Source organism: Esox lucius, chromosome 18 (assembly GCF_011004845.1).
Source record: "Esox lucius isolate fEsoLuc1 chromosome 18, fEsoLuc1.pri, whole genome shotgun sequence".
In the NCBI taxonomy this organism is placed as follows: Eukaryota; Metazoa; Chordata; class Actinopteri; order Esociformes; family Esocidae; genus Esox; species Esox lucius.
In genome coordinates, this window is record NC_047586.1 from 8,840,450 (window position 1) to 8,853,017 (window position 12,568).

The 12,568-nt window shown below is 44.1% G+C and overlaps 1 protein-coding gene across 1 annotated transcript in view; it reads left to right on the forward strand.

Annotated features, from left to right (window-relative positions):
* lama4 (laminin, alpha 4) overlaps window positions 1-12,568 on the forward strand; it is a 28,555-nt gene that overhangs the window by 13,976 nt on the left and 2,011 nt on the right. Inside the window, exons 14-37 of the mRNA XM_034287830.1 lie at window positions 183-299; window positions 634-782; window positions 979-1,120; window positions 1,228-1,321; window positions 1,507-1,623; window positions 1,729-1,914; window positions 2,078-2,217; window positions 2,318-2,482; window positions 3,259-3,404; window positions 3,744-3,906; window positions 4,038-4,171; window positions 4,319-4,490; window positions 4,930-5,061; window positions 5,169-5,311; window positions 5,817-5,946; window positions 6,058-6,195; window positions 6,298-6,431; window positions 7,216-7,371; window positions 8,185-8,338; window positions 8,786-8,979; window positions 9,220-9,409; window positions 9,561-9,716; window positions 11,318-11,477; window positions 12,418-12,548. Of these exons, the coding sequence (XP_034143721.1) occupies window positions 183-299; window positions 634-782; window positions 979-1,120; window positions 1,228-1,321; window positions 1,507-1,623; window positions 1,729-1,914; window positions 2,078-2,217; window positions 2,318-2,482; window positions 3,259-3,404; window positions 3,744-3,906; window positions 4,038-4,171; window positions 4,319-4,490; window positions 4,930-5,061; window positions 5,169-5,311; window positions 5,817-5,946; window positions 6,058-6,195; window positions 6,298-6,431; window positions 7,216-7,371; window positions 8,185-8,338; window positions 8,786-8,979; window positions 9,220-9,409; window positions 9,561-9,716; window positions 11,318-11,477; window positions 12,418-12,548 (3,543 nt within the window). The remainder of the gene's footprint in view (window positions 1-182; window positions 300-633; window positions 783-978; window positions 1,121-1,227; window positions 1,322-1,506; window positions 1,624-1,728; window positions 1,915-2,077; window positions 2,218-2,317; window positions 2,483-3,258; window positions 3,405-3,743; window positions 3,907-4,037; window positions 4,172-4,318; window positions 4,491-4,929; window positions 5,062-5,168; window positions 5,312-5,816; window positions 5,947-6,057; window positions 6,196-6,297; window positions 6,432-7,215; window positions 7,372-8,184; window positions 8,339-8,785; window positions 8,980-9,219; window positions 9,410-9,560; window positions 9,717-11,317; window positions 11,478-12,417; window positions 12,549-12,568) is intronic.

Genomic DNA, 12,568 nt, shown 5'->3' on the forward strand with positions numbered 1-12,568 from the left:
CCAGCAAACATATTTAATTTGACACATAATATAATTATATTTATGACTAATGTTCAAATGGTAGACATACAAAGTTTATAATAGAATAACGTGTATCCTCTGAACAATAACAGAGAAATATGGCAACAGGCTAATACAAGGTAATCAGGGTAGTCACAGATCCTTTCCACTGTTTCTCCCAGACAAAGCAGCAGCATCTGATGGAGAGCTTCAGAGACGTGAATGACACCATGCAGACGGCTGAAGACCTCATCATGGACACTAGGAACACTGTGGTCGACTTGGAACTCCTGGTTCAGGTAAGACCTGCTCATATCCCAGGTTATGTTGACCTGCTGCGCCGGGGAGCTTTTGTGTCTTTTACGTGTAACTAAAACTTCATATATGTGTTTTGGACACTGTGACAGAGAGTGTACCAGGGAGGCATGTACTCATACATGCACATAAGAAATACATAACACATCATTTAAAACCAATATTGTATTGAGTTATTTCTGGATTTGTATAGGCCTAGGAAAGAAAAAGCCCCTTTGAACAAAATCCCACTCTTTAAGTAATTTGAGTCTTTAACGGGTATATGGAACCATCCTGGAGTAATGTTGTTATTCCCACCCTGGGATGGGTTCCATGCAGAACGTGACTGAGTACCACGCTGCGATCGACGGCGCTGATAAACTCCTGCAGGAGAAGACTGAGGCGCTGTCCCTGGCTGACAGAGACCTGGTCCAGAGAGCCCAGGACCACGCGAAGAACCTCCAGGAGCAAGCGGACCAGCTGGAGAAGTGAGTAGTGGTGTCATTAACGTTATAATACACAACACTATTATAATGTGCACACACACACACCACCGCTTTAGCTGAATCACCTGAGATGCCAGCCATGCTGCAACATATCACAGCACTAGTCGTCCCTAATACTCAACGCTTTGTGAAGATTCTAACCAGACCTTGACGTTGTCCAATGTTTTGTTTCGCCCAGTGATCTGAAACGCAGTGACGCCAACGGATTTGTGCAGAAGGCCCTGGATGCAGCTAACGTGTACAACAACATAGTCAAGTACATCCAAGAAGCCAACATCACCGGAGTGACAACCCTAGACTTATCCACGAGAGCTGAGGATGTAAGTTGTCTGAAGTATACAGTTAGCTACAAATCGTATATGTATACGTTCAAGCAATAATACAGAGGTTTTCATTTGATAACCTAAAACTGTGGTGTTGATGACAGGCCATCGATGGGATCGACTCACAACTGGCCTTTGTGAAGACAGAGAGTGACAAGATCCTAAAGCAATCGGTTTCAGAGCGTTCTAAGCTACTTGGTATGACTTTTTTTTTCAGGGTCAGCTTTGTTCAATTTCTAAATGAAATACTAGATTTATCCCATCTTCTTTTGAGGTTAGTCTTGTTCTTTTGAGGCTAGTCTAACAGCTTTGCTGCAAGATGTGAATTGTCACAATTTTGTTCTTCAAATTATGAGTTGCCTCAGTCAGTAATATCTCCACAGATGTTCAAGCTGAGGTTGTGGATAAGCAGAAATATATTGAGGAGACTAAGGAGACCATGGATGATAACACTGAAAGACTAGAGAACGTTTTGAAAGATATCAAGGGAATTGAGCCGGGTAAGAAAACGCTGACGCGCGCACATGGTTTTCACTGACACTCCAGGATTTCTCTCCACATCTTGGTATGAACTGTCTGTTCTGAATTTCCCTCCGACCTTCCAGACAGAACCACAAAACGTCTGGCGCTCACCACCAAGGTTGCTGAAGTCACTCTGAACCGTTCCATAGAGGTCCTGCAGACCATCACCCCGATCCATGAGAAGGTAGAGGAATGGGCCACCAACATGAAGAATCAACATTACTCCACTGCAGCTTTCGACCAGGCTGTGCTTACAGCTGGCAAAGCAGGTACACTACACTGATACGCGCTTCTACCTCACCTCAATCCTCAATGAAATTATTGACGAGGCCTTAATAAGTCAAACTAGAAAATATTACTTGAAATACAAAGTGGTTGAAATCCTCCTGTTCACGACTGTTGTCTTCTTTTCCATCTGTGGTGGTGGTTTAGTTGATAACCTGTCTGAGCTGGTTCCTGAGCTGCTTGATAAGCTCCGTGTGGTAGAGGAGAAGAAGCCCGTTAACAACGTGACTACCAACATCGTGCGGATCAGACAGCTCATCGCCCAGGCCAGGAGTGTGGCCAAGAAGGTCAATATTATCATTCGCTTACTTTCAGCACCATATGATGAGTAAAATCCTGTATAGTCTCGTTTCACACAACCTCAAGTCTGTGGTTTGTATACTATAGGTCCAAGTGTCCATGAAGTTCAATGGCCAGTCATTGGTTGAGGTGCATCCTCACACCAACCTGGAGGACCTGAAGACCGTGACCTCCATCAGCCTGTTCATCAGGGTGGACCCAGATAAGGACCCCATTGAGGATCGCTTCATCTTCTACTTAGGAGCCAGAAACGTGAGGAAGTTGAGGGGCAGGGCGACAGGGCATGGGGGGGGGGCAGCTTCAGCAGCTTGGGTGCACTCCAAGGCAGGTCTGTTTGTCTTGTAGAGCCATCACCGGTTGTACTGCCAAAAAACACAGTTATTGGCTTTACAGCATAAACACAGTCCGGAATCGAGCTTGCAGTGGGTCCAGACCACAGCAGCGCACAGCCCGCCCCCGAGGTCTGACTCCACTCTGTAGTGTGAGAAGAACCGATGGGGCAGGGGGGGCAGAGTGGCCCAGATCTGCTTCTGAAATATCCTAGACACGAACTGTGAGGACGGCCTGAGATGAAAGGGAGTTCAGCTTGTGTGCAGATGAATGGTTTCTTTTGACGGTGTGCGCGGGAGATTTCTTTGAGAGCAGACAGTTGCTTTTTTTCAAAAGGTTTCCAGGAGACGCCTGTTGACAATACTGCGTGCCACAGTCGGGAATAATTTACATAAATGCTGTTACACCCATAGAGGCTTAATGACATTAGGGCAGAGCTCTCCTCTCTGGGCCTCTGGCTGTGCTTTGTAGTGATTTTACTCACCATGCCGATTTCTGCCACTGCTGTACAGTACACAGTAGCGCTTGTGTAGAGCCATTTGACACTAAGAAATGACACACTGTGACCATTCACTGATAATATAAAGCGGAACCTGGATGCTTTTCCTGGAAAAGATTGCAGACAGGAATCCGATGACACTACATGCATATCTTGTTTAAAACCAGGAAGCTTGGTTTCCCTCCTGTTCATCCTATAGGGCAGGAAGGACTACATGGGTCTGGCCATCAAGAATGACAATTTGGTGTACGTCTACAACCTGGGAAAGGAAGATGTCGAGATAGCGCTGGGTTCGAAACCCGTCAGCCAATGGCCTCCCGTCTTCAACCTCGTCAAAGTGGAAAGGTATGGCAGTATGTATCCCATGCAAGTTCTTTCAGCGCTGTGCCAAATCCCTAATGTATGTAAATGCATTATTCAGTTATGAATAGAATTGAAACACTCTCCTAGAAGTGCCAGACCAAAAATAAAGCCTGCACTACGAAATATAGAGCTTAAGTATACTAAAAGAACATGGTTTAATTTGCATGTTCTACATTTCTGGATGCTAAGATTTGCCTCTGTGTGGATTTGGCCAGATACAGTACAGATCTGGGACCAGGAGGTCTACTCACAAAGACAGGCTGATCTGCCCATGCAGGAGGTCATGTGAATTAACGGTGCTCGCCGGCTCCATTTTGACAGGCTGGGCCGACATGGCAAAGTGTTCCTGACTGTACCCAGTCAGACGTCTACCGTTGAGCAGAAGTTCATCCAGAAAGGCGAAGCCTTTGGCATCGACTCCCTGTTCGACCTGGACCCTGACGACACAGTTTTCTTCGTAGGCGGTGTCCCCGCTGATGTCCGGGTACATTGTCATTTTCTAACAGGAAATTACATCATTTGTAAATACCGGTGTATAAGAGAAAAAAGCTAATAATAAGATATTTCGCATCTTTCCATAAGATTATGTGTGAGTCTTATTTATTTTTGTTTTAGCTTCCACCTGCACTCAGCCTAGCCCCTTTTGTGGGCTGCATCGAGTTGGCCTCTTTGAATAATGATGTCATCAGTCTCTACAGTTTCAAACAGACCCAAAAAATGGATGTGGTGGCTTCAACACCCTGTCCCAGGTAGGATGTCCTGAAAATTGTCATTTTTCACCGGGAACTTTAAGACGTTGTCCTTGGTCCTTTTAAAAATAGTCTCCTTCTGAGACTCCTTCAGATGCGACACTAAATGTTCACCTCCATCTAACATTGTTTTCCTCGCCCTGTAAGGTATAAGCTGGCCTTCTCACAAAGTCGTGTTGCCAGCTACCTGTTTGACGGGACTGGATATGCGCTCATCAAAGACATAGAGAGGAGGGGTAAATTCGGCATTGTCACCCGGTTTGACATTGCAGTTCGCACGGTAGCAAACAACGGCATCCTTTTACTTATGGTCCATGAGGTAAATCTAGAGACAAAAATTTAAATGTTGTTTTTAAACAAGAACAATTTTAAGATAAATGTTGTGTGATACCAGAGTATGCGAACAGAGTTGTGGTAACTACATCACACTCACTCTCCTGCATGTTCTTGGTTCTCCTTATTTCTGTAAGTTTCCATTATTTTGCACTTGTGAGTTTTATCAGCTTCTTTAAGAATTTAGTAAACTTCATGATAGCTAAAGCAACAAGCCATGTGACACACAAGTCTTAAGAAATGCGTGCTGGGTTGGGCGTGCCCTGACTGTGTGAACTGGTCACATGGATCATTAATCAGAGCGGCATTGGTGCCATACACTCAAATAACGCTCCAGTCAAATTACCATTGCCCAGCTCCACCCACATACTCAGCTTGGTACACACAGTGAGGAATGACAAAACTGTTGAAACTGCTCTTTTCAGGACAACTTCTTCTTGTTGGAGTTGAAAAATGGCTTCCTACATCTCATGTACAACTTTGGCTTCAGTAAAGGGCCAATCATCATGGAGAGTGATTCACCCAAACTGAAGATCAATGATGCAAGATACCATGAGGTAAATCGAAATCAGATCAAAAATCACTTGTTGTGTTCACAAGGGTGCACCAATATTGAGACGTGAAAAAGCCTTTTAACGGTAATCTGTTCTGTTCTTTTTCACAGGTGTCAGTCATCTATCATTACTCCAAGAAAATTATTCTATTGGTGGACAAGAGTCATGTGAAATCTGTGGAGAACGAGAAAAAAACACTGCCCTTCTCTGATATCTATATAGGAGGTGCCCCATCGCATGTCCTGCTTACTATGTGAGTTATCCTACACCACAGTGCCATCCCCTCAGACTCAGTCAAGAACCTTGAGAGTAGTAATGGCCATTCGAGGCTTCATTACCGTTCTTCTAGCAGCAGGATATTATTCTAGCAATGTTAACTCTGATTTTTCTTTTCAAAATAAAAGCCATAATTGAAATATATAAGGTGATAGAGTTAACAATCTAGTCCGTACATTTTATGTTTAATGTCCGTTCCAATGTTATTTTTGTCTGTTCTTTTTCAAAGACTAGATTGTTAACTATATTGCCTTATACATTTCAATGATGACTTTTATTGTGATGAAGAAAATCTGAGTGCTGCCAGCGTAATATCCTGCTGCTAAAATAACGCTATTGAAGCCTGGAATGGCCATCACTACTTGACAGAGCTCTAACCTCGAAAGCCTAGTTGACCACTGTATCACAATACCAACAGATTATAACTGGTATTAGTGACAGCGGTGCTTTGAGAGACTACGACCCTGTTCCCCTTCCCCCAGGCCTGAGCTTTTCTCCTTGGTGGGACTGAAAGGCTGTGTGAAGGGCTTCCAGTTCCAGAAGAAAGATTTCAACCTCCTGGAGGAACCAGGAACTATTGGCATCAGCAGTGGCTGTCCGGAAGAGTCCTTTGTATGTACTTTGTATGTCTACTTAGAAGACTACTAGACAAAGCATCCATAGTGTATACATGCTTGTAGCGGTGAATTCATTCTTAATTCAATGACAATGTTGCTTCTACAGATGTCCCGGAAAGCCTACTTCAATGGAGAAAGCTACCTGGGGTCTACAGCAAAGATATCTCCCTTTGATGCTTTCGAGGGAGGACTTAACTTCAGGACAATGCAGCCAACTGGTCTCCTGTTCTACTACCGTGAAGAGGTATACTGATTCTTGCCTGAATGGATGTATGAATGCCGTATGGAAGGAAAAAGGAAAGAAAATGTTTTAAACTTTGTTTTAAAAAAAGTGTTTCTTCTTTAGTCTGAGGAGTTCACCATTGCCCTTGAGAACGGGGCAGTGGTACTGAATTCCAGAGGCACCAGAGTCAGATCGCAGAAGAAGCAGTACAATGATGGAATGAACCATTTCCTGGTAGCTTCAGTGAATAATAACAAGTAAGAATCGAATGTATCCCTAAAACTAAGGTGACAAGGAGTCCTCGTGTTAACTAGCCGGCCGCACTGTACTGCACCCACAATTCAGCTTTCTCCACACATGTAGACTGATACATGTTCTATTACTGTAAATGGTCAGTAAAGTAACAAAATGTGGTCCTTTGGAGTTAACTTCGCAGTGGGGTCACACTGGTGCTCTCCTGATCTCTGTGGGAACCACATTTTCTGAGCTTAGCTGTTTGATTTGAAAATACTTGTATTGCTCCCAGTGTCAACATACTGTATAATTCCAGAAAAGACATGAGGACCATCTCATATGCTTGGGGATGTTATGATCCTTACTGCTGTACCTTTCATCAAACAGTTTTTTGTTCACCCCAGAAATGTACCTGATGAGCTATTAAAAACAGAAATGTATATATATTTGAGATGCTTTAGTCTAACTGGAATTGCATGTAAAGATGTTCCCAAAGGCCTTTTATGAGAAGAGATGCATTGCAACCACTGCATATAAATAACCATGCTCTGTGTGTCACATACAGCAACGGCATCAGCTGGCAAACTTGGGCAAAGCTGAAATTAGGCTGAAGTTTTAAACAATTTATTTTCACATAAAACAAATCAGCTCAAAAAAATCAGCTCAACATACTTATTAAAATAACTCACGACCTATGCCAAAATAACTGTTCCTGCTTTTCAAGACACCTTGAGATTTCATCATAGTTTTAAATCGGCAAATCACTGGCCTACTCACTGCAACCAAATGTTTTCCAATCTCCACCAGATATGAGCTTGTGGTGGATGACAAAGACAAGCATGAGAAGAAACGTCCATCCTCAGCCTCTCAGGCCACCATAGCCAGGAACTTCTACATAGGAGGCTCTCCCAGCAGCAGCATCAAGAACTTCACTGGCTGCATCAGCCACGTCTACATCAGCAGGTGACCCGGCAACTCCTACACTGCCATAGCATTCAGACCAGTATACATTTACGTAGATATCACCAAACAAGTGCAATTGAACTGACGTAATGGATTGCATAGGGACACTACTAAAGCCAATGCATGGGGAATCTGACCTCAACCGCGGCTAGTGGTGCTGGTCCTGGATGTGTTCCTGTACAAGAGCTATTTATTAGGGAATGAGTCCTTGTTTGTTACGGAGAGATTTTCTAAAGACCATTGATATGGTAGCATGTTTATTGGTCATTTGGTTTTGCTGAGCTACCCAAAGTCACTGCTCCAGCCAAACACTTCGCCAAGCCCTTAGAGGTTCTGCATGGAGACTGGATCTGTGCAGACTCCCCCAGAAACTGCTGGGATCCACCCCGTTGTTCTTGGAAATCGATGGGTTGGGCTAAAGCTAAATTGGGTTAAGCAACATTTGGAATATTTGTCATGGGCTTTGCTACTCCACTTCATTGTTTTGCTACTCCACTTCCAGTCATTGGTGACAGTGTCCCTCATTTTGACGTCATTGCAATGTATGTTCCCAGTGTAATGACAATAATGCGCAATGTGGTTTCTGTTTGAGTTGTTAGGCAGCTTGTCAGACAACTCTCAGACTTGTTTGGTAAGAACCTAGCTCTCTCTGTCTAGTTGGGGAGGAAAGCCAGACTCACAAATTAAGCTGCTGTTTAGAGCGAACAGTTGGACAAGAAGTTTGTTTCCGTGGAGACCGAATTGTGTGTATCTCAATGGGTGTTATTTCTTTGGCACTGACTCACAAGTTTTTCTCCCTTATTCTCTGTTCAGACAAGACAGGGACATTGAGCCTGAGGACTTTCAGAAGTTCACAGAGAATGTCCAAACCTCCCTGCAGGACTGTCCCGTGGAGCGACCGCCAGCTGCCCTGCTCTCTAAACACAGCAGGAACTCTGCCAAACCCAACCAGGGCTACACTAGGAAGGTAAAGAATCTAAGATCATTTGAAAACATGTCAGTTTGGCTTCGAAATGCCAGGCTCCCTTTTCCTGTTTACCAGTGAGGATAAAGAAGTCCTCAGTGAATAACATGGTTGGCTTTCGTGAAATGGGTCTAGTTTAAAAACAGTCTATAAACTCTATAAATATTGTGCTTAGGCAATAAGGCACCGTGGAGTATGGTCATTTACAACAGGAGGTCTGTCATGAGGCAACACACAACACAGAGGGCCTGGATACAACCTGCAGCCATACTATCACCTGAGGTTTATTGATATTAAATTAAACCAATAATAAAAGTTTTGCTGTACACGTGGGAATAGTCTTCTATGTTAAGCTTCCAGCTAATATGCCAACAGGGTATAAACCACCGGGTTTATACTAAACAATAAAGGGACCCTCTACTAACAGTCAGGTACATTCTTCTCGCCAAGGTGGGAAGAGACAAGTCCAACCTCCCGCAAGGCCTCATGGGACTGAAGAGTGATGGGGCAAATCCAGCTGAGACAGAGGAGACCCCGTGCCACCTGTCACCCCAGCCCCGTGCCACCCGCAATGCCCACCACTACGGCGGCACGGCCAACAGCAGGCTGGAGTTCACAGACATCCCTGGGTCCTTCTCGGAGAGGTGAGGGCAGGCCAGAGAGGGAAGCTCACCTCATTTTACGCAGTAAAATGTCAAGGCTTTGGCTCGTAATGACGCACTGCAGTAAACTGGAAAGGGGTGACCTTTGCAAAACAACCTAGGGGGGTATGTATGAACATGGGTCATTGGTCAACCATAGGTCAAGCAGAGGATAAGAATGGTCAATCATCAACTCAATTCTGTTTTCGGCTTCTCAACTGTCCGTTCAAATGTGACCCATAGGTCTCACTTCTCACTGTCTCTGAAGACTCAGTCCTCGTTTGGCCTCGTCTTTTATGCGTCAGACGAGGCGGACAACGATTACATGGCCCTGTTCCTTGCCCATGGGAAGCTGGTGTACACCTTCAACTTTGGTCAACAGCGGTTCAAGGTCAAAAGCCAGGAGAAATACAACGATGGAGCATGGCACAACGTATGTTGACCCCCCCCCTTCCCATTTAGGATCACAAATCATAATTATCACTGAGCGGGGTTACAAATTGTGAGATACGCCACTGGTCTTCAGCATTTGGATGTAGCACACTTACGCTACAGCGTGACAGCCCTGTCTCTCCCCCCGGCAGGTTGTCATGATCCGCGATCGGAATCTGGGACGACTAGTGATTGACGGACTGATAGTGCTGGAGGAGAGATCTCTGGGCCCCAACGTCACCTGGCAGTTCAGCAGCCCTCTGTATGTGGGAGGCGTACCACCGGGGAGAGCACAGAGGAACATACAGGTTAGATACAGCCATCGTAGGGACATCTTAGGGTGATAAAGCCATGTCACAGCACTATTTCCTGACCCTGGTTTAGGATGCTAGCGGTTCATACTTTGAGTCAGTGCACTGATGCTTATTTTGTAGCTTCCCTTATGCCGGACGCTAAAATGTTTCAGTTTACAGGTGGAAGATGAAATTTAGTTCATGTGATGTAGGGAAATACATTTATATTCTCGTTGGCAAAATGGCGAACTATTCCTTTAACACGCAGGGCTGCATCCCAAAATGGCACCCGTTCTTTTTTGTTCACTACGTAGAGACGAGGGTACACTCTGGGAGACAACTAGGGATGTTAGGGCTATGTAGTATGTAGTATGTAGTATGTAGTATGCAGTATGCAGTATGTAGTATGCAGTATGCAGTATGCAGTATGTAGTAGCCAACTGATGGCAATTCAATTTCAAAATATGTAAAATAAAAATAATAAATCCATAAAAACAATTTTTTTAAATCCTGGGCAAGCATGCTTGATGAAAGATACAGCAGTAAGGATCATAACATCCCCAAGCATATGAGATGGTCCTTGTGTCTTTTCTGGAATTATACAGAATGTTGACACTGGGAGCAATACAAGTATTTTCAAATCAAACAGCTAAGCTCAGAAAATGTGGTTCCCACAGAGATTAGGAGAGCACCAGTGTGACCCCACTGCGATGTTAACTCCAAAGGACCACATTTTGTTACTTTACTGACCATTTACAGTAATAGAACATGTATCAGTCTATACAGGTGCTGGTCATAAAATTTGAATATCATCAAAAAGTTGATTTATTTCAGTAATTCCATTCAAAAAGTGAAACTTGTATAATGTACACATTCATTCCACACAGACTGATATATTTCAAGTGTTTTTTTATTTTATGATTATAACTGTCAACTAATGAAAACCCCAAATTCAGTATCTCAGAAAATTTTAATATTGTGAAAAGGATCAATATTGAAGACACCTGGTGCCACACTCTAATCAGCTAATTTCAACAAAAACAAAATGTTGTATTGGTCTTAAGTAATATTCAAATTTTCTGAGATACTGAATTTGGCATTTTCATTAGTGGTCAGTGATAATCCTCACAATTAAAATAAATAAACATTTGAAATATATCAGTCTGTGTGTAATGAATGAATATAAAATACAAGTTTCACTTTTTGAATGGAATTACTGAAATAATTCACCTTTTTGATTATATTCTAATTTTATGACCAGCACCTGTGTGTGTGGAGAAAGCTGAATTGTGGGTGCAGTACAGTGCGCCCAGCTAGCTAACAGTTTGATGTGGTTACCATGGTCCTGAAAGTGTCTTTGATACAGATAGCCCTTTGCTGAAAGCTACAGCGTGGAAAAATAAACTCTTGGGGTTATGTGATATTTTGGTCATGGTTGACCTGTACTGATGAGAGTGTGCTGAAATAGCAGCAGCAGTGCATGTGAACCGGAAGCAGTGGCTTTAGTACATTACACCACCCAAGTCCAAAGGATTACATTTGTACTTGTTATTGGAACATCTAGAGACGTCTCAGATTCCTGCCATTTACTCTTCCCTGTTCTGTGTCTCCTGTAGCCAAACTCTGCCTATAGTTTCACTGGGTGCGTGAAGAACCTCCTGTTGAATGGTGAATGGCTGTCCTCCGTGTCCCAGACTTTCGGAGTGACGCCGTGCTTTGAGGGACTCTCCGAGCCCGGGACGTTCTTTACCGAGGAGGGGGGATATGTCGTTTTGGGTAACGCACAAACAAAATGTCCTAAAACTCTGCATGTTGCAAGGAGGTACGAAAACAATAGCGTGATTCTCCTCAAGACTGAATACCTCCATAGAAGTGTGATGCCAAAGGAAAAGCTTTTGAAACATTCGTTTGCTGCGGTCTTTGAAGTTACTTTGAGATTTCTTTCAGGCATTTCTTTACGCTTTATTGGACAGGAAAGCTGTGGGCCGGATACATCCCATGATGCAGCAGTACATGTGCACCAGAAGAGGCAGCTAAGATGGCTAGGTTTTGACTGGGGCAATGTTGAGAACGTACTGGAACAGTTCGGAAACAATGAGTCAGCCATGTCACACGCCATATTAGATTTACACTGGACAGCAGACCAAAGTCTTGGGCTGCCTACCAATCACCACATAGGGTCAGTACAGGGGAATATGATCTCCGCAGTGCAGCAGGGTTGAAAATGTGACCTGGCGGAAAGGTCTAAGGCGCGGAGGAGATTGTCAGACCCCAATGCCCTCGGAACCGAGCTGCAGCTGTTTTGAATAAGCATAGAACAATTTCACACCTGACTTTGGCCGGCTAGGTTCCACACATGCACCAAGCTCATTGGGCTAAACGGGCAGCGAAACATTTCAGATGACAGGTGTTAAAGATGAGGTTCAGAACGGGTGGAGCAGTACACTCGGACTCATTGAGCTGCAAAAGAACTAGACAGCTTCTTAAACAGCCAACCATTGTTTTAATTTTTTTTTTTACTTGGGCTGCCACCTGCTTTACAGAGCCCCAGCCCTCTGGCACTCAGCGTCATTGCATTATACAAAAGCATTGGTTGAACATAAAATGTTCAGCTGTGAATGATTGGGGGGGGGGGGGGGGGGCAATATTTTATTCAAAATTTCAGTGGATATTTTGCCTGGCCCCCTGGCTGAAAGACTCTTTCTATCACCATCAGATGACACGTTCAACCTGGGGCTGAAGTTTGAGCTGGTGATGGAGGTGCGCCCCCGTGTGGCGTCAGGGGTGCTGCTGCATGTATACACAGCAGCCGAGGAGTACCTCTCCATGTATTTCCATCACGGAGCAGTAAGCCTCTTACACAAGGT